Consider the following 24,651-nt stretch of genomic DNA (forward strand, 5'->3'; position numbering starts at 1 on the left):
AATTGTTTTTGTTCGGGGGGGGGGGGGGGGGGGGTTGACGGGAGTTAGATTTTGCTGAAACTACAGTTACTGTAACCCTCAATTAATTATAATTGGACACCACAGTATTAGTCCATAACTGACCTCAATATCCCTGGGTTAATAAAAAAAACTGTGATTAACATACTTGTTTTTTATTCTGTTCATTTAAAAAGAAAATGAATTGCTTGACTAAATAATTGCCTTGACTAATTTGAGGAATTGGCTTTGAAGAGTTCCTGAGCCTACAAGGGAAGTGAATTAGCAAACAGTCCAAATAAAACTGCTACACAACATTAGGTTAATAACAACAGCTCTGATGAGAATCATTCGGGTTTATCAAACAACTGAGATCAATAATATACAAAAGGCAGTTCCTTTGAAGCCTTTGATGCATCAATTTTGGATTTTCTCTTCTTTCCTATGGAAGTTTTTGACCTCTAAGTGGCACCTTTCCCAAAACGCAGACTCCTGATCAAGAACAAAAGTCACTATCAAAAGGGCCAGATTAAGGGAACTGGGGGCGTGGGAGGGGAGGGAAGTTAAGTCAGATCACATTTGGGGGGGGCCCTTTGAACTATGCCCGCAAACTACGCAACACTACCTTTGTTAAAATATTTTCTTCCATGACTTCCTAGGTGCAAACATATCAAGCACACGATCAAAATACACTACCGTGCTCAACAGACAGGATTGCAAGTGCGTTCAAACTATCCTGGATCATTGTAGATCTAAGTATTTGACAAGACTCATCTTTGGGAACAAGTGTTCACCTTCACAGACTGTTACTGACAGTGTTAAGAACATACGGAACAGCCACTGCCACACTTGGAAAACGTCAGCCTGACGCAGATACATGTACAAGGCGGGGCTGACGGTGAATTACAGTGTTCCGGGCAGCAAAACTGCCCGCGGCACTCTGCTGTCCCACAGCTGCAGCGCACGCCTGTGTGGGTGTAATCAAACTGACGTTTGCTGCTAATTCAACGCCAACAAATAACCACTGAACACTTTGAAAGAAGCGCTTTCTGTTGCAAATGCGGGTGATTAAGTGCCAAGTTTTTGAGCTGTAAAACTGTAAATAGATTGGCGATTGCAGGTTAGTGGGGCAGAGTGTGGAGGAATGTAAGGTGGGGTCCGGTTGTATGTGTGTGGGGAGGAACCCAGCCCAGCTTTACGAAATCCAGACCAGCAACAATGCAAACTGAACCAAACCCAGCCCAGCCCAGAGCAGCCCAACTCAGACCAGCCCAGAACAGCCCAAACCAATTTAATCAAAGTGAACCAAACCCAAGTCTTTACCTACAGGCTGTGCTTCTCTTCCGGTCATTCTCCGCGCTGCCTCTCACAAGATTGTAGGAGACGCAGAGATGAGGTCTGATGGGCCTCTGTACATGATTGACGCCATTACCTCCTTGCTGCCTCGCAGAGTGACGGCAAGAGAGGTGCAGCGGGAGATATGACCCGTCCCTCCTGCTCCACCCCTCTTCCCCTCACTCTCCGTGCTGGCACATACGAGGAGAGCGACCAGAAGAGAGATGCAGCCAAGAGTTAAAGCCATCAACAAAATCTAGGGCCCCTCAGATCACAAACCATGGTTTATCTGGTTTATTAGTTAACCCAACTATCAGGAATGTGGATTTACACTGTACATTAGTTACCCTAATGGTTACACAATTGCACCTGGATTAAGTATTTGGAATCGAACACTTCATGATAATGTAAGGTTTGGGATGGTGGGGGGGTGGGTTTTTAAACTTTAAATGGGCAAAGATGAAGCATAAAACCAAAGACTTTAGACAGTAGGCTAGTGCTGGTAAAATGCCCAGAACAGACTCTTCCGGAAGAAAACAAATCCCGCACTTTTTCAATTGATCCCAAATGGCAATAGTATTCAAGTGTTTTCAGCTTCATAAGTTGAAAAATACTGCAACGATGATCAGTATTGTACTAATTGTGCAAATGCAATGGCTGTCACAACCTCAGAGAAAGTCTGACATTCAGCATGTGACAATTACTAAAGCATTTGAGGGTGAACTTCAGCTTTCTAAAACGGTCTCAAAGTCTAACGAGGCAGAACACATTAACCGGAGTAACAAAAAACACTTGGTCATATTTTTCAGCTTTGAGCCTCAGTGCCATTCACTACTATGGTGTTATTGCTGTGCAGGTGCTAACAGATAAGGTATTATGATTCTCAAACAAAGCAAAAAGTTCTTCTTAATTTATAAGACCTTTATCATGCAAATCCTAAATCACTCCCCTGCTCCAAGAGAGGTGTACCTGTGCAAGCCAGCTTCCTTTCATTTTAGTTCAGAGCTAGACTTATAAAACAGTTGCTTCACGTAGAAGCAATATCGTGAGATTCTAGTGCTTTTGAGATCAGCTCATTATGCGGGGAGCACTCATGCATATGTGGAATTCAGTCTGGTTTCGAGATGGGTTTCTGCGTGCATCAGACCACCAGCTGGCCAAAAAAATTAGACCGTGGGCAGATTCTACAATATGTGCAGCAACACAACGTGTTCAGAAAACACAAGGATGCCGACTGGAATACTCACTGTAATCTTCTCCTTTAACTAAAGTACTGTAATAAAAGTAAGGCTTTCCGAGAATGACCTACGGAGGTCTGTTGCTGCCTCACCTTCCTTAATCCAAGTTTTTCAGCAATTTCATGCACAATTGGAGCTTTCGGATCCTCCAGAAGCTCTAGACTGTTCGCTGTTCCAATCTATAGGCTCAAAACAAAGGAAATCAGCAAAGCGGTAGGGTATTCAAAAACAAGTCATATTTATTGTTATTATAACCTGTCAAGGTTTTGTAATGTTCCTTAACGTAAGAAACGTGGAAGAATTTCCTCATTGTATTCAGGAGACTTCTTGTAAAAGGAACGTTGAGGGAAGTTAAAGCGTTTTCTGTTCAAAGAACTCCTAAGTTTATTGGAAATTTAACTTTAAAGAAATCTTTTTCATTTCAAACAAAATATCTCAGACTTCACTAATACCTAACCCCGCCTCCTTTCACCAAGGGCGTCTAGTGATTATACTGAAACCTCTTAAAGTCCAGGAATAGCTCTTTGTGAACCAAATTATAGCCTTAATTCGAAATATTCTTTTTATAGGATTCACTCATAGTAACCAATTCATGATGTGCAAATTATACAACACTTGTACATATTTGGAGATCAGAAGGTATGGGGCCACCTAGTGGATCCAAACTGTTTTCACTATACCATCACTACATGAAGCAGCTTTCAGTACTTAAGATCACAATTGTTTCCAGAACAATGTCCTGAAGTAATATCAATGTTACCAGCAGCAACAGATCACGTGCAATTATTAAACCAGCAGCAACAGATCACATGAGGGTATCAGAATAACCACTGCACCAGTATATTTATTAAATTCCAGCCTCGATAAAGGAGATGCTTTCTCCATTTTAGTACCTGTTCCAAGTAGTCCCTGGCAACAAGCATTCATGCTGTTTAACTCTTTCTGCATCCTTTTTGGCCCACAGTCCCTATACCACACTTGTTTACTTCTCACCCTCTAGGAAAAACACAATGCTATTCTTGAATTAGACTAGTTGCATTTCTCGCACACAACAAAATTACATTTGTATAGTGCTTTCCAAATCGTGAGGATGTCCCAAGGCGCTGAACAGTCCGGGATCAGGACCCGAGCGTGGGGGGGCGAGCGGGGTTGGGATGAGGGAGGGCAGGGAGGTAGGACGGCAGCTGAAGGCTCGGTCGAAAAGGAGGGTCTTGAGTCTTGAAGGAGGCAAGGAAGGGAGCGAGGGGAAGGGATTGTGGGATGGAGTTTCAAACGGTGGGGGCAGAGAGACTGAAAGCCTGGCTGCCAATGGTAGGGCAGGAGACATGGAGCAGGCCGGAACCTGCTGAATGAAGGAAATGGACAGGTTGATAGGGGGTTAGCAGGTCAGAAAGGCAGGAGGGAGCAAGGCCATGAAGGGCCTTCAAAGTGAGGACGAGGATTTTGAATTCTATCCTCCGAATGTGTGGACGTGAAATATTACTGACCATTTAAAATTAGTGAAGGCCTTGCATTCCGCCACTACGCCCCGAAACACTACTCTTCCTCAATCCCTCTGCCTTGCCCCCTCGCTATCTTCAATTCGTGCCTAAAGATCTTTCTTGGTTACAGTCACATCCCCCCCACCTCACCCCTTGGCTCGATGCGACTCTGGCACTGTGAAGCACTCCCGGATGCTACCCTGCGTGAAAGGCGCTATATAAATGCAAGTAATTGTTATTGGAAACTCAAATGGTTCCTAGATCCCAAACATAAAAAGAATGAGTATCAAAACAGTAAAAGGAGAGAGCACTGACCTGTGGAGGTTCATAAATGGCAGCAACCTCTGCCCGAATACCTAAAGGAATGTCCTTGTGTTCAGTGTAGCGACCATAAAGAAATCCAATTCTCTGGTTCCCAGTCTGTCGCCAAAAGTTGAGGAATCGATCTGCTATTGTATGGTTCTCAAACATAATATTATCCACGTGCCTGTATTTCTGTATAAAAGATGAGGCTACATATTGGAACTCAGTGAAATGACTGTATTTTCTGATCAGATACTCTCACACCTTCTAACCATGTGGTGATATTCAGGGCTGGTGCTCTCCCTCAGGATGAGATTAACAATGTTGTACACAATTTAGCCAGTTAGGATCTTCAACTCGGTTGTCTACATTTATTACATTTATACACGGGAGTGATATCATACTCAAAATAATCCTCTCACATATAGTGCTGATAGAAACAATCATGACAATAAGGAGTCAAAAATTACAAAATTGCACACAGACATCCAATGTTGAAGTAAAAATGTCCAGTTTAAAAAGTACCCCTTACCTGATAGCTCAATCATTCATCCAGTGCCGAGGTGAGTTTTCAGACAAGCCCCCGTCCCCTCCACATCCCGACTCTCAAAAATGCAAAGCAAGATCGAGTGGATACAGTTTTGATTACGGAACTAGTACTTGCCTGCCTGTTGAGTGTGATAGCACTTGGCTGGCACTTTGTGCATATCCCATCAGGCCACGGAGGGTGCCCTTCACATCCCGATTTGATTTTGCAGCTGATGTTCTCCAAAGCAACAAACTTTCCTCTGTAAGCACATCAATCAAGTTGTTTTTAACATATTCTCAACAAAGGATAAATCCAATGAACCAGTCAGAAATTTGACAATACCAATTGAAGCAGAATAATTAGCAAGCTTGTGTTACACTGTGCATTAACTTGTTAACACAAAGTCCGCTCCACAAGCCACCAAGAATCACTCTGACAATTTAGAATATCCAACATCACTTCAGAAAACTCGTCATAAGATTTACTCAATCGTGTCAATGGCACAGCTAGGTCACTTTGTAAAGTCCTGAGAATTGTCCGTTTGGAAACAAAACACAGCCTTCATAACCAGCATCCAGTCTGTCAAGGACAAGTTTTACTGATTGATTTCAAGCATAGCCTCTGGTGAGGGCGCTGCAAAACAGGCAATATAAGGAGTTGAAAATTATTTTGGGATATATTGTTTGCAGAATGTTTCAAAACTCCTTAAAGAGAAATGATTCAGTTCTAATCTTGGCAAGATAATTTGGACTGAATTCTAAATATCAATGAAAGTAGGGGACTGTACAAGACTAAGATGAATTTGCTACAGTGGAAGATAATACGATAGAAAGTGCACAAATAATAATAATCCTTGCATTTGATATAGCGCTTTTCACATCTTCTAGACGTCTTAAAGCGCTTTGCAGAATAGACTGTAAAATGAATTGACTGCATATTTGTGGGCAAAATGTGGCAGCCAATTGTGAACAGCAGTGTCCCACAAACAGTCGTGGATTGAAATGACCAATTTATTATTGTTTTTTTTTGAGGGATTATTATTAGGCGTGTGGAGTAAGGAAACTTGCCCAAGGTTTCACCCTGCTAGGAATCGAGCCCAGGTCTCTCGCTTGCAAAGCGAGTGCTCTAACAACTGAGCTACTGGACTCAAATACTATAACATGACCCTTTTAATGCCTACTATTGTGGGTAGGGATTGAAAAAACATAAAAACAATGCAAGGTTGTAAGGACCAGAACCTACTTTTTGGAGTCTGATCATCAAAAGTGAACCAAATGTAACATGAAAGTTTTGAAAACGATTTATGGATTTTTTGGGGGGCAATATTGTTTTGAAACAAATGGATATCGCCCCCAATATTCTGAAGGTTTTCAGCACCAACACTATTTGATTGTTTAATAACAGCTCAATCTGGTTGGGCTTGGATTAAAAAATTGCATAACATTTGAAAAGAAGGTGTTGTGATCTATTCACTAAGGCAGTGTCTGCACTTTCTAAATTGAGTTTCGATGCTCTGAAAACTACTTACTTATCAGCACCACCAGTCAACTTCCGGATATATGCGTGAAATGATAGATGTTTGACAGGTGGATCCAAGTGATTAAGGTAATCTTCATCAAAAGGCTAAGGAAATCAAAATATACTCCAATAAGATAGTATGCAAGTTACAAGTGGTAACAACAAAAAAAACTGGTTTGATTTTACCAACATTTTCATTCAATGAACGCACTTTCTCACTTATAATGGGTGTACTTAACAGGGAACATTATTTGGGAGGGAAAGAAACAAAGATTTAAAAGGTACCCTTGAAAAGCCTCCACACCCTCTCTTTCCCACCATTCTTTGTGCTCTGCAAAAACACCGGTGGGAAATCTTTCAGCCCTGCCCAACGCCGGTGGGAAATCTTTCAGCCACCTGTCCCCCAGCTCTCTAACACTTTTCCTAAATTTCTCTGCTATGCTCCTCACTCACCACTTTCAAAAACTTTTCTCTGAATGCAACTTTTGTCTTCTCCCTCATATATCCCCAACTTCCACTCTCACCCTACTCAAACTCCCACACTGTCTCTATAAAGTGCTTTTGAGGCATTTCAGAAGGGAAAAGGCACTGTATAAGTGCAAGCAATTGTTGCTGTACTCATTTTAAATAATATGTAAAGCAGATTTGTCAAAATATTAGCTGGCTGAAACTCATCACATATCCAGTCCATTCTTTGTTATAAATCTAGTGGTACTTTGGTTGAGTTTCAGTAACAACTACTTTCCATTATGTGCTCTTACCTTTAAGAATTTAGAACTAATAAATGTGAGGCATTACTGTTAAATGTAGACTGTGACTAAATTGGAATGGAAAGGGTTGGTTAGTATTCTTTTAAGACACAATTGGTGACTAAGACCTCAGTTTTTTTTAAAAAACTAAATTGTCATAAAAATCTCAACTGCAAGAACAAAATTGTAATAACAATCCAAACTATGCCTCCTGCGTCGATGGAGATTTAGTTAGGAGGCACGGAGAAAGAAGCTGCAATGGACAGCAAAGTTATTAAGATAGCAGGGAAAAGGAATAAAACAGTCATCATTCTCAAAGGAAGCAAATTGCTTGCTTTTCATGAGTTCAAAATTAGAAATCATGTTCCCAGGTGAATTAATTAGGGAGTGAAATTCTGCTGCACAGGAAACTGGGCTAATTTGCAATAAGAGTTCCTGACCGAGATTTGCATATTTAAAAAGAATAGAGTCAATATTCCTGATCGCATGCCACAAGCCACGTTCAAAGTCAAACAACAAAGAAACATGCAATGCAACTGGCTCCAATTCAAACATATATTCTAATTATAGGCTTCATCTGAATTCAATTACTGTTTGCCTGTAGTGTTGTTCAATGTTTTTAGCAGGAATAACGTAAGATCGGTCACAAAGAAATGCATTTTTCACTTTATTCAGAAATGACTGAAAACCAGCAAATGTTAAAAAGTTTTCTCCACTTCACAGCCCATCCATCGCCTTATTTGTAGAAATAATTTCTGAAGCTGATGAGAAATGGTCCTATATCGACATGGCACAATTTGGAAATGGGCAGAAACATCATGTGCATTTCAATGCATTTCGATGTGTTACAGCCTCAGTAGACAGGTTTGTGCACGTATTGTAGTGATTCCAAATTAGGTGAGGCGAGAAGTAGGCAATATAACTCGGGTTTATTTAGCTAGATTGCTCTACTAATAGAAGCAATGCTACATCTCTTCCTGGGTCATTAAAAGGTCTGACGAGAACACCTTTCTTCTAAATTTTGTTGAATGAGCTAAAAGGAAACATCTATTTTAGATTGGTATAGATAAGTACCATAATGGAATCTTGTTTAAGTATCGGAACAAAACCCTTCACAGTACGTTTATCACATCAGAGCTCATTAACAGATAAGGTATCCAGGATTGTATTATACATCAAATTCAATTGATCACTAAATTCTATCATCATTACAGACTACCAGAAGACTAATACAATAGCACCGAAGGGGATCGATATTTGTTCTGAGGTGATAGCAATGAAGTGCATGTAGCTTTCCTGGAAATGCAATGTAAGGAATTGATTTGTGGAAAAAGCATTAAAATAATCAATCAGTTCATTGTACAGCTACAGTGAAAAAGGCAAACAAGGTACAAAAATGCATTAGCAGACAGAATACACTGGAAGTTATATTGTTATGGATAAGAAACATGTTTGACTCCAATAGGAGTATAGTGGACTGCATATAATAGAACTCTTCCGGACTGCATTTTAGACCTCGTGGGATGAATTGCCAGGAAAGAAAGGCATTTAAAGTCAGCGGTACAAATAAATTCAGAGACAAGGATACATTTCCAGCAAAGAAATATTAAGGAATACGGTGAAAACTATTAAGTAAGTAGCAGTGAGTTTGGTCAAATAGTCTTCTATTTATTTTCTTTGTTCCTAACACTTTGAGATGGCGAATTGGCGAACATTCAGCCAGAAACAACCGCTTAAAACTATAATTCATGACAAAAGTGGTTTACATATATACGTCTCCACCAACTATGCAGAATCTGTAAATATGCGAGGGTTAGGGATGTAACAGTAAGATAACTGCTGGGAATTCCTTACCTCCAATGGTACACAATGAACACATTTACCCTTTGGACCATGCCGGCATCTACCAAAAATACAAACAGGAAAAATGAACGAATAGGAAACACATAACTCTTCAGCAACATTTAAGAAAAGTTAAGACGGAAAAGTGATGTTTTAAATTTCTCTCCAACAGATCTGAAGAATATGAACTAAAGAATAAAACCTATTAAAATCTGATTTACTGCAGGAAACGCCTTAATGTAAAAAAACCACACTATACGGTACTGAGCACCTGTGATGTTTACACAGAGATTCGATAAAGATGTTTCCTGAACATTCGGCTTTTTTGGAGGGTTCCCCTAAAGCATCATTTCAGTTGCAGCTGATAAAACACAAGCTGCCTAACCAGCTAGACTCAAGAAACGGAAATCAACACAATCTTGGTCTTGCCAAGACATGGTGCTCTATAATTTGAGTCCCACAGTGTGGAAATCTGTCACGTCTGAGCCCTCAAGAATTTCAGTTAAATAGTCATTTCTATTAATGGAACAAGATGGTAACTACTAAAAATCCCACAGACTCGGGGAAAATCATCAAAAAATCACAAAGCAAACATGATTAAACATTTAAACGTCTCAAGTGTACAATATGGGGGGATGACACATGTACAAAAGCGCTTTAATGATCGTTGCTTTTCTTTCCTTGTAAGCTTCCAGTAAATTTTATGTTGTTAAGATCATTCAGTAATGACTGGAAAAAGTAATTTTCCTGAAAATGCAGGCTATCAATCACAAAACTAAATCCCAGTCAAAGCCTGACATCAAATTGTTTCATCTCAGGTCACATTTTAAAGCATTTTATCTCAACCAACCACAAGAGAACCCGGTGGTATATTACACAATAATGATGCTTATATTTCATGTAGCACCTTATGGTGTCTCAAATCACTTCACAGAATATATTGTAAAGTGGATTGACTGTTTATTTTGTGGGTGAAACACAGCAGCCAGTTTGTGCACAGCAATGTCCCACAAACAGCCATAGAGTGACCAATTTTATTAAATAATAATAATCCTTGTATTTGATATAGCGCTTTTCACTTCAAAGCACTTCACACAGACTGTAAAGTGAATTGACTGTATATTTGAGGGCAAAATGCGGCAGCCAATTGCGCACAGCAGTGCCCACAAACAGTCGTGGTTTGAAGTGACCAATTTATTATTGTTTTGTTTTCTTGAGGGATTATTATCAGGCGTGTGGAGTAAGGAAACTTGGCCAAGGTTTCACACTGCCAGGAATCGAACCCAGGTCTCTCGCTTGCAAAGCAAGTGCTCTAACCTCTGAGCTACAGGATGGGCCAAGATACCAGGAGAAACTCCCGTCTCACTATTTCATCTGATTTAAATATGCAATGTAGTTGGTATTTTACTCTACTGGAGGGGAAATCTGTTATAGAATGCCCTCTACCCGCTGCTAGCACCAAACTGGATAAAGAGACTCATGGCCAGGCTAACACCTGTAGCAAACAGTTTCGGAACATTGCTAGAGAGCTAGGCTAGAAGTATTCAATTCCCTCCCCTTCCTTCCCTCTTAACATAAACGTGTAGAACAAGGAGATGGGAGTTGAAGAAAGAGGACACAGTCAAAACAGAGCAATACTTCCACGGAACAAAAGGTATAAAGTGAAGCCTGTGAATGTGAACTCTGACAGAGTTGGAACCTGACAACGTAGCCAGAGCTTTATACATTCAGAAACTCTTACAGTTGTGCGTCCCTGTTTCTGTAAATTTTTCCATCTTGTTTATTTAGAATCTGGTCAATCTCGTCCTCTACAAAGGCTGAAGCTGTAGGTGCGCTCCCAAGAACGGCTCCTCCCACACACGAAGTCTGCATGTACTGAGTGGAAGTGCTAGGAGCACCCGCTAGAAAGAGGAACAGCATGTCTCCATGTCTAAGGGGGACAAAAGGTCAGAAACACATTATTGGGCTTCGCTACAGACTTATCAAATAAATTACTGAACACTACATTTAAAGAGCGATTCAGAGGACAAAGTGAACAGCTCAACTCCTGAAAGATGGAAGACAAATCATTTCAAGCTGGTGATTTTCAACTTGAAGAAAAGCTTGTATCCTTTTCTGGAGCTACCGGATTCTACAAGTAGTTAATAGAAACGGCACAGCATGCAAGTTACGCCAGGAAACCTCTGCATGATGTAAAGTACACATCCACACATCTTACCTGCAATTTATTGAACAGAGTACCTGACTTGTCAGGCGTGCACTTCACATGATGAAAACAATCTACTGAAACTTGAGGATTTCAAGGTGGTTGGTATTTTGTCGGATTCGCTGACTAAAATCGATAAACCCGTTTGACTATTTAATAAGCTGTCTTAGCCCATTCATTTTATTTGGCAAATTGTGACAACTGAACATGGGAGTCAACTGGAACAAAGCGACATTATCATAAGTTGGATAATTCGCACTACCAGGTGACTCCTTTGAAGCCAATTCTTGTTCAATCAATTTCTTTCACAAAGAAAATCAGTTCTGTCGAACGTTCTTCACTGCTTAAAACTAATTTGTTAGAATACCAGCACGTACTTTATCCTAAATAAAGAGAGGGGTTTGTTCGATGCTGCACAGATCTCTCCAGTTTTATTTCTGTTAAGGTACACAGAAAATTCATTGTTAGACAAACCAAACTCCATTGCAATCTGGAAAGAGAAGAAAAGGACATCAATTACAATAGGATTCTGAAATCTTAAAACTTAAACCCTAAACACTTTCTACACATTTTGATTTAATTGGTTATCTACATTCTGTCCCTCAATGATTACCTGCAGACCACTCATTTCTAATTTACGTATCAAGATAAATTACCAGCATCATAGTTGATGCCCTTATAAGACATGTTAACCTGAGTGAAAGACTCTGCTAGTGAAAATACTACCATTTGCATTCTGACTAAACTAGAGAATTTTCAAGGGGTAGCATAAAATTATTTCTAAATGGCTCTATTCTAAAATAACAATTTGGTGAATACTTTTTAGCCTGTAGAAGTAGAGCATTTGAACAAGGCCACAAGCTTATCCGAAAATGACAATTCACTTTCTTATTTGTCTTGCAGCAGCTTTGGGTTCATCTGACTCCAAACCTGTGTTTTTTTTTGCTTAGCACACACTTTCACCTCAAGCAAGTAGCCCTGGATAGCACTCAGGAGCAACAACCCTGGCCACTGCACCTCTCTTAATCTTGAGCCATTGAGGCCACTTCCTGCACACATAGTGCTGAACCAACAGAGTTAAGCTAATTTAGCATTGGTCATAGATTGAACCTAGGACATGCCTCTTGAATAAACATACTGATTTTGTACAACTAATAAGAGATAAAATAATTAGGCTTGGGAGAAACACTTCAGGCTATGATTTCAAAAAGCACTATTTTATTTACAGGTTTAATGTCATGATTCCCCATATTTCTCAAAATGTTAATTATGAATTCCTTTATATTAAATTTGACCCTAGTGCCTGCTATTATTTTTTACATTTCTGATGAACTGTAGAAATGGCAACTAGTTCATATAGACAAGTGTGTGTAAACTTGGGCAGCAAATACAATATAATGTCACAATTAAAATATGGTATCAGAATTAAAATATTTAACAGCGAGAAATAAACTTTCCTTCAAAGAAAATAACTTATTACCTTCTTCAAAAACTGAGCTCCTGTTTCTCGTTTCCCCACACTAATTCGCTTTACACCATCCGGCGACTGGACACGAACAATCTAAGAAAAAGTGTAAAGACTTGTAATTTAAAGTTAAGTTCATCAACGCACCTTGAATACGAATGTGATTGTACGCGATCAATTGTAGATCAGCTGAGTATGTGAATTTATCAACATTAGTATCAGCATTCAAGCTTTGCTGGTTTATTCGCCCTCCCCCACCCCCCCATTCTCCTTTCTTCTTTTCTTCTAACCCAGATACACGATTCTAATGTAACAACTTCAGTCCGTCTTAAAAAGATTCATTATAATTTTGCTGCTGTACACCCAACCCTAAGGCAAGCTCACTAAAAAGTTCTTAATGCTATATATGGAGTAAATAGAGAACCCCAGGCAGAAAGAGGAGCGAATCAAAGTGCAATTCGAATGCATTTATCTCTGTAAATGTGAAAGTAAACATCATAATTCCCGTCTTCAGCCCGTGATAAAAAATATCACGGTTCAACGAGCACACAGTACTATTAGATTCTCTATGCAAATTTCAGGATCATATATAACTCATGGCTGTTATTTAAATCCCAAACTCAGGCACTGTTAATGTACAGGAGCTATCTGACTACTTTATTTGAGGGACAGGCAAATTCAGATCAGTTGCAGAAATTGAAAGGATTGCAATTTTGGAAGGAGAGTACTCAACAGGCAGCAGGACATTCTGAAAAAATAAACTGCTCATGACATAGGGACAATCCAAGCTTAAAGAAACACACGTCTAGCAAGAACCATTGCTCATCTCACATCATCAATTACTACCTGTAGTGTATTTTCTAAAAGCCAATTTGTGAATACATGGGCCCGACAGCGAAGGCGCTAGACTGTCCAGTTCAAATTCAAGGCTCAACTGATTCATATTTTGCCTTCAATAAGTGTAAATGTGCCAATCTTGACTGGATAACTGTGGAGTCTATCTCACCCACTTCCCAGTTACACTGTGCCAAGCATCACGTGTTTTTTGACAAGTTCCATCAAGATGTTATTAGGATAGACCATTTCAGAATATGGACATTACCAAGTTCGGAGAAGGAGAGGGAAGAAATGGAGATATCCTGCTTGTTAAGTTAAATGGGAAATTATACATTTATTGGAGAATTACTGCAACCAAACAATTAACTAATTCCAGGAGTCAATGCATCCAGTAACAAAACAATCATTTGGTATTGTTTGCTTCCATACATCACTTCCAGCTCGATTGAAACATGGTACTTTTGGTTGGATTAGATTACAGGTTTACCCTCCAAACCCACCCTACAGCAAATCTCCAGTCCATCTAAGGCCATTTCCTTTGCAATGCAGCATTCACTGGGGATCAGAGGCTGCTTTCAACATCAGACGACGACACCATCAAAGTATTGGTGACAATTTGCTTTTGATATAGCGCCTTATCATGTCTTCGAGACGTCTCAAAGCGCTTCACAGAATATATTGTAAAATGAATTGAATGTTTATTTTGTGGGTGAAAAAATAAAGCATCAAGCACTCTATGGTTCTCACTAAACTATCTGTTTTTTTTAAAAAGTCTAGCTGAGAAATGATTTTTCTGTGACTTACTCTATCCAAGGTGTCCAACTTAACTTCTATAAGCACTCTTCTTGTCCACAAACAATGGTGTTAAAGATGTTTAACATGTTTAATATGTTTCGGGTCCACGACCCTTCTTCAGAACCAGCCTTTCGTCTGAGTTCTGACAGAGGCTTGTGGACCCGAAATATTGACTCACTTTTCTTTCTTCATAGATGCTGCCTGACCTGCCGAATGTTCCCAGCGACTTCTGCTTTTGTTTTAGATTTCCAGCATCTGCAGTATTTTGCGTTTTGTTTATGTTTGTTGATGCTAATTCCACTCCATCTTATGCTCAAAAAACTCCAGAGACAGTGATGTCTTTCAAACGCGCTGTTGAATGTTCCTTCTGCTTTCAATTTGTATTTTGTAATTTATTTGTTTCTTTTTCATTTATTTACCTTCATTTATTTACACCGCTCTCCAAAACACACCACCAAACATGCAACAGATCTTCAGCTCTTAGAGGCTGTTCATTTGTGATTTGTTTTTCTTCATTATTTTGAAGCTACTACAATTTCTAATCATTTGCTGGTTTAGTTTTTCCCAATGTCTCACTTACACTAGCTCATTCTATTTCTTCTTCCCTGCAATACATAACTAAATCGATCATCGTTATTCTAGCTCCATTTCAGTGTTAATGAGAGCCGCACAAGATTACTGCCTATTCAATAGGATTGTGGTAAAATATACACGCAACATTGAGTAGAACTATGAGTACCATTTTCTGAGTCTCTCTTCCATCTGTTGCCTCACTCCTTCCAGCACAAAGCAGTATAGATTTCAAGAACAGCTGTTAGGTACCTTTTTATTCTTTACAAATTTAATGAATTAAAGACACCAGCCGCTTTCTCGACGATCTGGTTTCTATTTTCAAGCAATGCTGGTGCAAGCAGTATCGTAAGCCTCCTCTTTATAAATGCGATCTCCATTTCTTGTCATGAAGACTGCAACTTGCCCAAATGATTATCCCTCAAAATGTAAATAGCGATTGTCAGCACAGTAGTCAACTGGCGGTGGGAGGGAAAGGGAAAAGGGTTGCAACAGCATTGTCCAATCCTGTCTTCGTACTGGGATACGTCCACAAATGTTCCCTTTCCAACAGAGGGTCACAAGACGGTGATCAGGAGCAGGGCTCCTGAGTGAGGTTTTTTTTCTCCCCCCCTCTCCCTGTACCGGGGACACGGAGACTGATTACATCACCCACCTGCTATCCAAGCTGACATCAGGTATTGCAACACAGATCAGGGATTGAACTTGTGTCAGGGAAGGCATTCACCCAGGGAAGCTCTCATTTAATAAAATAACTCGGTGACTTGTATTTTATGAACATTAATATTTGAAAAGTTAAATTCATAAAATTGTCCCGCAGTCAAAATTAGTCAAGTGGGGCTAGTAGAAATATTCTTTAATGTTACTCTGGCAGCAGTTACAAGCTAAATGATTGCACCTTTCTCATACTGGCATAAAACCAGACATTCTGATCCATGTTGGACTAGGTGACTCATTAATGAATGTACACAAAGGAATGAAAAATACTAGTTGAGTGACTATGTTCTGCATTGATCAGCATTTGAGAATATTCAGTGTTACTCAGCATGACACACTACAAAGGGAGACATGACAATTTGGTCTTCCCAACTGTGGAGAAATTAACAATTTAATGCTTAACCGACCACTTCCAGATTGTCACAAAGGTTGCTGGACGACTGACCTCAGTTTGAGAGTCCAGTCCTGACCATTTTAGACAACAGGTTATAATAAACCCATCATACACTTTACAATTATATAAAACAAATTATATGGCGGTAGGGCTATTGGTGGGTTAGATTTTATGAACGCTTGTTTTGGGGAAAGAGTGCTCATCTAGTTGATTTTTCCAAACCTCCTCCTGAGACTTTAGTTTTAAGGCCCAATTGTCTTAATCTGCTGCCTCATTCTCTGAGCGCTGCTGGACTGAATGAGCCAGTCCAGATCCGAGGAAGGAAGTGGGACACACACATTAAGACCCAGTTCAGGTGTTTAACAGACAAAGCCATAGCATTTCCTTTCAACTTATTTTACAACTAATTTTTAAACACGTGTGTTTCTCTCTCTCTCTCTGTCTGTCTGTCTCTCTCTCTCTGTGCTGCGACTCTCAAACCTCACACTGAATGGCATGTAAAAGGAGAAAACCACCGGATGAGAGGAGAGAGAGGGAGGGAGAGGGTGTGGGAGGGGGAGAAAGAATGACACCTCAATGGCCTCATTCGTACCCCTGCAGTTAGAAGCCTCTATATCTCTTGGCCCCAAATCACCTCTTTTCCCTTCTCGGTAAACTCCCCAACTGTTTAGTTTGAGAGGCTTCGAGGTCGAAGGCCCCTACACACACCCGCCCCAACCAGAGAGAGACAGACACACATCCACCCCACCAGAGAGACACACATGCGCGCAGACCACCCACCAGAGGCACACCACCAGACGCACACACACAACCAAACACAGGCGCGCGCGCACACACACACACAACCAGACACAGGCGCGCACGCACACACACAACCAGACACAGGCGCGCGCACACACACCCAGACACAGGCGCGCACGCACACACACAACCAGACACAGGCGCGCGCGCACACACACACACACAACCAGACACAGGCGCGCGCGCACACACACCCAGACACAGGCACACACACCCAGACACAGGCGTGCGCGCGCACACACAGACACAGGCGCGCGCGCACACACACACACAGCCAGACACAGGCGCGCACGCACACACACACACACAACCAGACACAGGCGCGCGCGCACAGAGACAACCAGACACAGGCGCGCACAGACACAAGCAGACACAGGCGCGCGCGCACACAACCAGTCACAGGCGCGCGCGCGCACAACCAGGCACAGGCACGCACACACCCAGACACAGGCACACACACACACCCAGACACAGGCACACACACACACCCAGACACAGGCACACACACACCCCCAGACACAGGCACACACACCCCCCCAGACACAGGCACACACACACCCCCAGACACAGGCACACACACACACCCAGACACAGGCACACACACACCCAGACACAGGCACATATACCCAGACAGACACATATACCCACACAGGCACACAAACACCCAAACACAGGCACACACACACCCAAACACAGGCACACACCCAGACACAGGCACACACACAGACACACACACACACCCCAGACACTGACACACACACACACAGACACACACACACAGACACACACACAGACAATCAGACTGACAGACACACACTCTCCCTCTCCCAGCCCCGGCCCTGACAGCGTTGTCCCGGCTGCTCCAGCCCCGGGTTCAGCCCCCAGGGCCCCAGTAAAACCCCCTCCTACTCACCCTCCCTCCCTCCCTCCTTCCCCTTCTCTCGCTCCCTCTCTCCCTCTCTCTCTCTCCCTCCCTCCCTCCCTCCATCCCTCCCTCCCTCTCTCTCCTCCCTTCCCCTCCTCCAATCTGCTGCCTCATCGCCCTGTGCCCGGGCTCCACCGCTAGGCCGCGGCCTCGGGGCGGGAGGGGGGGAGTGGAGGCGCTTTACAAAGGGTCCGCGAGAGAGAGAGAGAGAGAGAGAGGAGGGGGTACAAGAGAAGGTCAGGGAACTCGAGCCGTGACTCACCATCGGCTCGGCCATGGCGGGGGCTCCGGGGGTGAGGGGGTCTCTCGGCGGCCGCGGCTCCGCGATTCCCCGCGGCTCCAAATTCGGCCTCCAACCGCCTGTCACTGCGCGTCACCTACAAAGCGGTCCCGGTGCCGCGCGGCGTCAGGTAAATAGTTCCGCCGCGCGGACAGTCCCCCCTCAACACACACACATACACACACACACACGTCAGATAATACAATGCAATGACATCAACAATAATAGTGACCCACAATCACCATCTGGACAGTGTTAATGTGAGCAATGACAACAATATCCATCAATGACAATAATATCCATCAATCACAACACTATCCATCAATGACAATAATGTCAATCAATGACAATAATGTCAATCAATGACAATAATGTCAATCAATGACAATAATGTCAATCAATCACAACACTATCCATCAATGACAACAATATCCATCAATGACAACAGTATCAATCAATGACAACAATATTAATCAATAACAACAATATCAATCAATGACATTAATATCAATCAATGACAACCATATCAATCAATGACAACAATATCAATCAATGACAACCATATCAATCAATAACAACAATATCAATTACAACAATATCAATCAATAACAACCATATCAATCAATGACAACAATATCAATCAATGACAACAATATCAATCAATAACAACAACAACACCGACCCGATTGATAATAGTATTACTGGTAATCGCAATCGTAACGTTCACAATATTATTAATAATATTAACAATAATTGTTTTTAACAATGTTCATAATAATAATAATAATAATCCTTGCATTTGATATATATATATATATACACAAGAGGATGCCTTAAAGTGCTTCACAGGATTTTACTGTAAAGTGAAGTGACTGTTTATTTGTAGGAGAATGCAGCAGGCAACTTGAAGGCAATGTGCCACAAACCTCTAACAGTGAAGCACTCCTTGAGCACTCTATTGACGTGTCACTCTGGTATATGTGAGTTCAAAGTCCTGACGCGTGGGTTGAATTCACAACTTTCTGACTCAGAGGTGAGAGTCCTAGTAACTGAGCCAGGTTCTTCATCCCCCTCCTGGAATACCCATCGTACCATCTGCCCATGACAATATAATGCTAATCCTAGAAATTTACACAGTGTCATAGATTCTACGACCCTTCCCGATATCCCAAGTGAAGGCTTGATTGTTCTATGTAAAGAAATACTTCCGAGTGTCTGTTCTGAGGTTGCCATTCACAAATTTGAACCTGTGTCCTCTTGTTCTGATGCATTGGCATATCTGAAAGTATTGTTCTAGGTTTACTATCTCCTTCCCATTTATCTTTCAATGCCATGAATAATTATGCCCTGGCCATAACTCAGAACTGGTGAGTTTGCATGGTCAGCTTGAATTATAGTCATATAGTCATGGTCAGGCTTGAATTCGATCTGGCCAGTGGCAGGGGTTGTTATAAAATAAAAGGAAATATAGGTAGGAAACTGCAAATTGGAGAGGATTGATGAAAGAAGATGACGATTTGAAGAAGCAAGAGAAAAGTCGCTTGACCTGAGATTGGCAAGATCATGCAGATAGAAGACATTGGGTCCAAGGGATGGAATGGAATGGAAGTGTGAACAGTCTCACAGGGTGAGTTACGGAGGACAGGTCACAATGAGAAGTAAAATTGTTTGACATTTATCGCTCACTTTGTTGACATCCTTGTTTCTGTACAGTGAATGAATCAAACACTAGAAAATGTCAGTTACCCAATCAAGTGGTATTATTCAGAAGCACTGAGGAGGTTAAGGGTTACTAAATATAGCCAGCCAAGTTTAACAATAAAAATGTGATTTCAGAGTGCTTGAGAGAAAATAAAAAAACTCATTTAGTGAGATTGTAAAAGGCAATCAAGGAGATAAAGTTCTCTGTGTTTCACACAATGAATTACTTTGGAGTGCAATGACTTTTTCAATTTATCAGCCGTTAAACTAATAAAGAGATTAGTGCCATTTATTTTAATATCAGATTACGTTGTGCATTAATATTTTAACCAAAGTCAACATTTTAATTAATGTTTGAGTCAATAGTGAATTATATGAGTGATTGGATTGCAAAAAGGTTAATGGAATAAGAACAAAGTGAAGGAATGAATTATTTAAATAAATCATTGCATTACGCAACACATGTTATTGTTTCAGTAATGAACTGTACATTATCAGTCAGTAAACATGCAGTGATTATACCACAATGGCTAACCCTTCTGTGTTGGCTTTATGACGCATGAACATCAGGGTTTGCTGTGGTGTTATTCATGGCACTGAAACACCCACTGTCACCAAAACAAATTTTACACTTTTTCATCCGACAGATGGGATATAAAACCAAGGCCCTTCTTGTCTGTTTCGGAAGACATTAAAGGCTTTTTAGAACTGAAGAACATTTCGATTCATTTCTCATTACTCATTTTTCTAACACTGGGGAGGATCCTAGTTGTTCTCCACTGCACTGCCTCCAGTTGCTGCAACCAGAAATGTGCACCAATCTTTGAGTGTGACTTCTGAATGCAACAAGCTTGGTAATATAGCCCAGTATCCTGTTTCCCTTGTTTATTTCTGCCTCATGCTGTTTAGATGATAAGTAATGAATCAGTTAACACCCCTAGGTATCTTGCAGCTTCTGGCAGGTTCTGTTCCATCGGTCAAATACAAATTAGTTTAGTCCTATTCTTATTTATTACAACAACAACAAATTTGTATTGCGCCTTTCGCATCAGGAAGTACTATTGTAATGTAAGGTATTTAATACTTTACATTTATCTGTATTAAACTTAATTTGCTAGTCATCGGCTATGCACTATCAAGCTTCCTTTGCTGCCTCCTCTGATTCCACAGTTGTCCCCCAACTAAGTGTCACCTGCAAATTGAAATATGCTGCACTGAGTTATATATCCAGATCTGCGAGAGCAGTTGCAGTACTAAAATTGGCTTTGAGAGAGTGAAAATCAACCACGATTTCGCTCCTGATCACTATCCAAAGCCTGCTGCAGGAAGGGATATTTGGATGTTGAGTCTTCAAAAGAATATTCTAATCTGCGATACTCTCTGCAATCAAATAGCCTTCTGTCAAAACTCACACGTGAATAATGGTCATTCTGTGAGCCACTGTGGAAATAATAATAATAATCCTTGCATTTTAATATAGACGTCTCAAAGCGCTTCACCGAATATACTGCAAAGTACATTGACTGTATTTTGTGAGCAAAACGCGACAGCCAATTGCGCACAGCAGTGTCCCACAAACAGTAAAGTAAATGTACCCCTGCTCTGTAAAAATACCTTCACGAAAAAAGACTCGTGCAGTTTGCTTTCCTACCACTCTGTGTCACTATAAGGCTTGACAATTTCTGAACCATTTTAATGCGCTTCTAGCTTTACAAGTCAAATTGAGATAGTGGTCTGTTTTTCTCTGCAGCGTGTAATCGACGATGATATATATTCATATTCTCCCAAGTTACATATGTATTATATTGGGATAGGTTTTCTTGTTAGTGCATGTAGTACAATGGGATGCGATCTCTCAATCTTCTTCGGACGACAGCACAATGTGTGTGATGCGGAGACCTTTGTGTCGATTTGCCACCAATGTGGATTGAGCCAGAGCCCGGCTATCTACACCACCTGGAACAAAGGTGTCAAACATACGGCCCATATCAACTGTTGCCTCATTTTCAGATAAAGTGAAGCAGTTATATACAGCCAAATAGAATCGTATGTTGTTTCTGTCTCTATATTAAATTAAGGAGGCATCAGGAAAGACAAAGAGGGAAGAGTTAATTGCATAAATTTTTCTCTGCTCTCCTCCCATCCCTTGTCAAAATTGGGAAGCCTAAAGTTGTAAATCCATAAATAATTGCAACAATTATAACTCACTAAAAGTCCTCATATTAAAATTCCATAACAGCACATTATTGCACGCTAATCCAAAATTCCAGTGTTTTAAAAGCATTTGTGCTCAATACACAGTAAAAAGGAATATGAGTTTACTGTGAAAGCATCTCATTTTGCAGTACTCAATGGAAAACCAAGAGGTAAGACTTGACTGAATTACATTTCTTAATCCATTCTACTGACAGCGAGTTACCCAGTGACCTGCTCAGATAAAAATGGATACAGATGATAATGGGTGCTAATCCTATTTGCTTGGGACAGCTGTACACTGGCTACAGTAGCTAGTGAATGGAAAAGGTGGATTGAAAAGTCTAATCTCTTTCCTCGTACCTATGCATACACCAGTGTATAAAACAGAACCACTACATCCCTGGCACTTCTGCTGACTGTAAAGTGCTCAAAATCTATAGAAAGAGATAAGTGAAAGAGCTAATCCCATCAGTGAAGAAAGAGAGCTCCATTTTTTGTTGAGTCCAGAAATGGTAGGTTTCATTAATGAGTCATAACAGAGTATAGTACAAAGCTATTTACATTTATGTAGCACCTTTCATATTGGATGGATGTCTCAAAGTACTTGGCATTGCAGGCTGGGCCCGGACCTGGTGGAGGGTGGTGCAGAGGGGAAAGGTAACTGAAAGAAGAGTCAAAGAGGTATGTCTTCAGATGGGGCTTGAATAGGGTCAGGGATGGAGTGGGCAAGTCGGAGGGACTCCGGGGTGAAGTTTCCGGAGAGCAGGGTCAAATTAACACTTGACTGAATTACGTTTCTTAATCCACTTTACTGACAGCAAGTTACCCAGTGACCAGCTCAGCTAAAAATGGATACGGATGATAATGGGGGTTAATCCTAGTCACTTAAGAAAGCTTTACAGTGGCTAGTGCAGTCAGGAAAGAGATATATTATGGTACCACAGCCAGACTTTAACTAAACTGATATGTCATTCATCTTGCTTCAAACAACAGTGTCACAATACAAAGATTTTTTAACAAAGACTAAAGGTTTATTTTGATCAGTCGAATTCACGGGCTCTGACATTGTTAGAAATGGGAAACAACAACAACAACAACAAATGACATTTGTATAGCGCCTTTCATGTTAGGTGATTCGAACACATCCTGAACTAGAGGCCTGAATCAGTGGGTCCACGCTAGAAGCGAGAGCGGGGCTCCCCCAATGGTGAGCATTAGACAACAACAACAACAATAAAATTAGATTTGTATAGCGCCTTTCGTGTCAAGGGGCTGGAAAGACTTAGTTACGGACCCAAGCTGAGGGTCAGGGTGGGGGAGGATGGAGAGGTGAAGTAGGGAGATTGAAAGCACGGTTGAAAAGGAGAGTCTTGAGGTGGGTCTTGAAGGTGACGAAGGAGGGGGTGAGATGAAGGAACTGCGGGATGGAGTTCCAGAGGGTGGGGATAGAGTAGCGGAAGGCCCGCCCACCGATAGTGCGGCGAGCAAGGCGGGGGACATGAAGCAGGCTGGAGCCCGCTGAGCAGAGGGTGCGAACAGGGTGGTAGGGGGCTAGGAGGTCGGAAAGTTACGGGGAGCAAGACCGTGGAGGGCTTTGAAGGTGAGGACCAGGATCTTGAACTGTAGACCAAGAAGATTGGAAAATTGCAAGATCAAATCCTAAACTGAGGGAGCTGATATCAAATGGGGCAGAGCTTGAGGCACCAGAATTGCCCTCAGCACCCAGAGGAGATTGGAATATAAGCATCCTCTCAACATAATTCATTATTTGAGATATTTTGACTTAAAAAGGTACTATATCAAATGCAATTATTATGTCATGGCCTGAATGCCTATGATGACCAACAAAAGGCTGGGAGGGATGGAGAAATCCATTTAAGAGATCAATACCATCAGCTTTGAAATGCGTTTCGGCATCTCAGATAAATAGCTTCAACTTTGACATCCTTAATGTGCTGGACTGAAGATTTCCCGAAGACAAAGCAGTGTCCTTGACAACTGAGCCTTCAGGGAATTCATAAAAGGATTTTACCTTTTCGACAGAATGAAGAGGTCCTCGACAAACTGTGTCAACGGGGATCTGATGTGTTATTTACAAAGAAGTTGGGAAGTGCAAATTGGGGCTTCTGTTTCGTCAACTAATTGGTGATATTTCCCAAAGGTTCAATTGTGATTTCCCAAAGCTGCCACTAAGTCAGAATGGTCAGAGAGCAAGACACCATCAGAGATTGCAGTTAAGGATTTGGCAAATATTGCAAATGAGACATATTTCATGGTGGAACAGATGAGAGATTAGAGATAGAGCATCTATAATCTATTGCCTTGTGACCTTTGCCATGTGACCAATACGTCAACTGAGAGAAGCAATGTTGCTTGGAGAAAGCTGTTCCAAAAAATGATTTGCCTTCAGCCCCTCCCCCCACCCCAAACCCGGCTTCCGAATCAAATAAATCCAAACAATTCTTTGTTAATGAAAATCTGCAACAAAAACACACAGTCACTGCATTACACAGTAAAATCCTGTAAAGCACTGGAAATATCTTGACGATTTGAACAGACGTCATATCAAATTGAAAGATTTTTTTATTATTGTTATTATCATTAGTGGATTCTGCTGAACGGTGGGAAATCTTACTTACCTCAGAGGGGTAGTAGATGTAAACATTACCGAGCGAGAGATGTACAAAACATGAACATTATACATGGTATTAATAATAACAATCCTTGCATTTGAGAAAGTGCTGATAGCTTTGAAATGTCTCAAAACTCTTC

General features: G+C 41.2%; 1 protein-coding gene across 1 annotated transcript in view; it reads right to left on the reverse strand.

The window, feature by feature from the left end:
- nploc4 (NPL4 homolog, ubiquitin recognition factor) overlaps window positions 1-18,086 on the reverse strand; it is a 34,905-nt gene extending 16,819 nt beyond the window's left edge. The window contains exons 1-9 of the mRNA XM_007888556.2: window positions 17,965-18,086; window positions 12,679-12,759; window positions 11,576-11,688; window positions 10,734-10,922; window positions 9,005-9,053; window positions 6,412-6,506; window positions 5,019-5,142; window positions 4,367-4,546; window positions 2,663-2,749 (exon numbers count right to left, since the gene is read on the reverse strand). Of these exons, the coding sequence (XP_007886747.1) occupies window positions 2,663-2,749; window positions 4,367-4,546; window positions 5,019-5,142; window positions 6,412-6,506; window positions 9,005-9,053; window positions 10,734-10,922; window positions 11,576-11,688; window positions 12,679-12,759; window positions 17,965-17,979 (933 nt within the window). The 5' untranslated portion in view covers window positions 17,980-18,086. The remainder of the gene's footprint in view (window positions 1-2,662; window positions 2,750-4,366; window positions 4,547-5,018; window positions 5,143-6,411; window positions 6,507-9,004; window positions 9,054-10,733; window positions 10,923-11,575; window positions 11,689-12,678; window positions 12,760-17,964) is intronic.
- Between the last annotated feature and the right edge of the window lie 6,565 nt (window positions 18,087-24,651).

The sequence above is a fragment of the Callorhinchus milii genome, unplaced genomic scaffold, assembly GCF_018977255.1.
Source record: "Callorhinchus milii isolate IMCB2004 unplaced genomic scaffold, IMCB_Cmil_1.0 Scaffold20, whole genome shotgun sequence".
Classification (NCBI taxonomy): Eukaryota; Metazoa; Chordata; class Chondrichthyes; order Chimaeriformes; family Callorhinchidae; genus Callorhinchus; species Callorhinchus milii.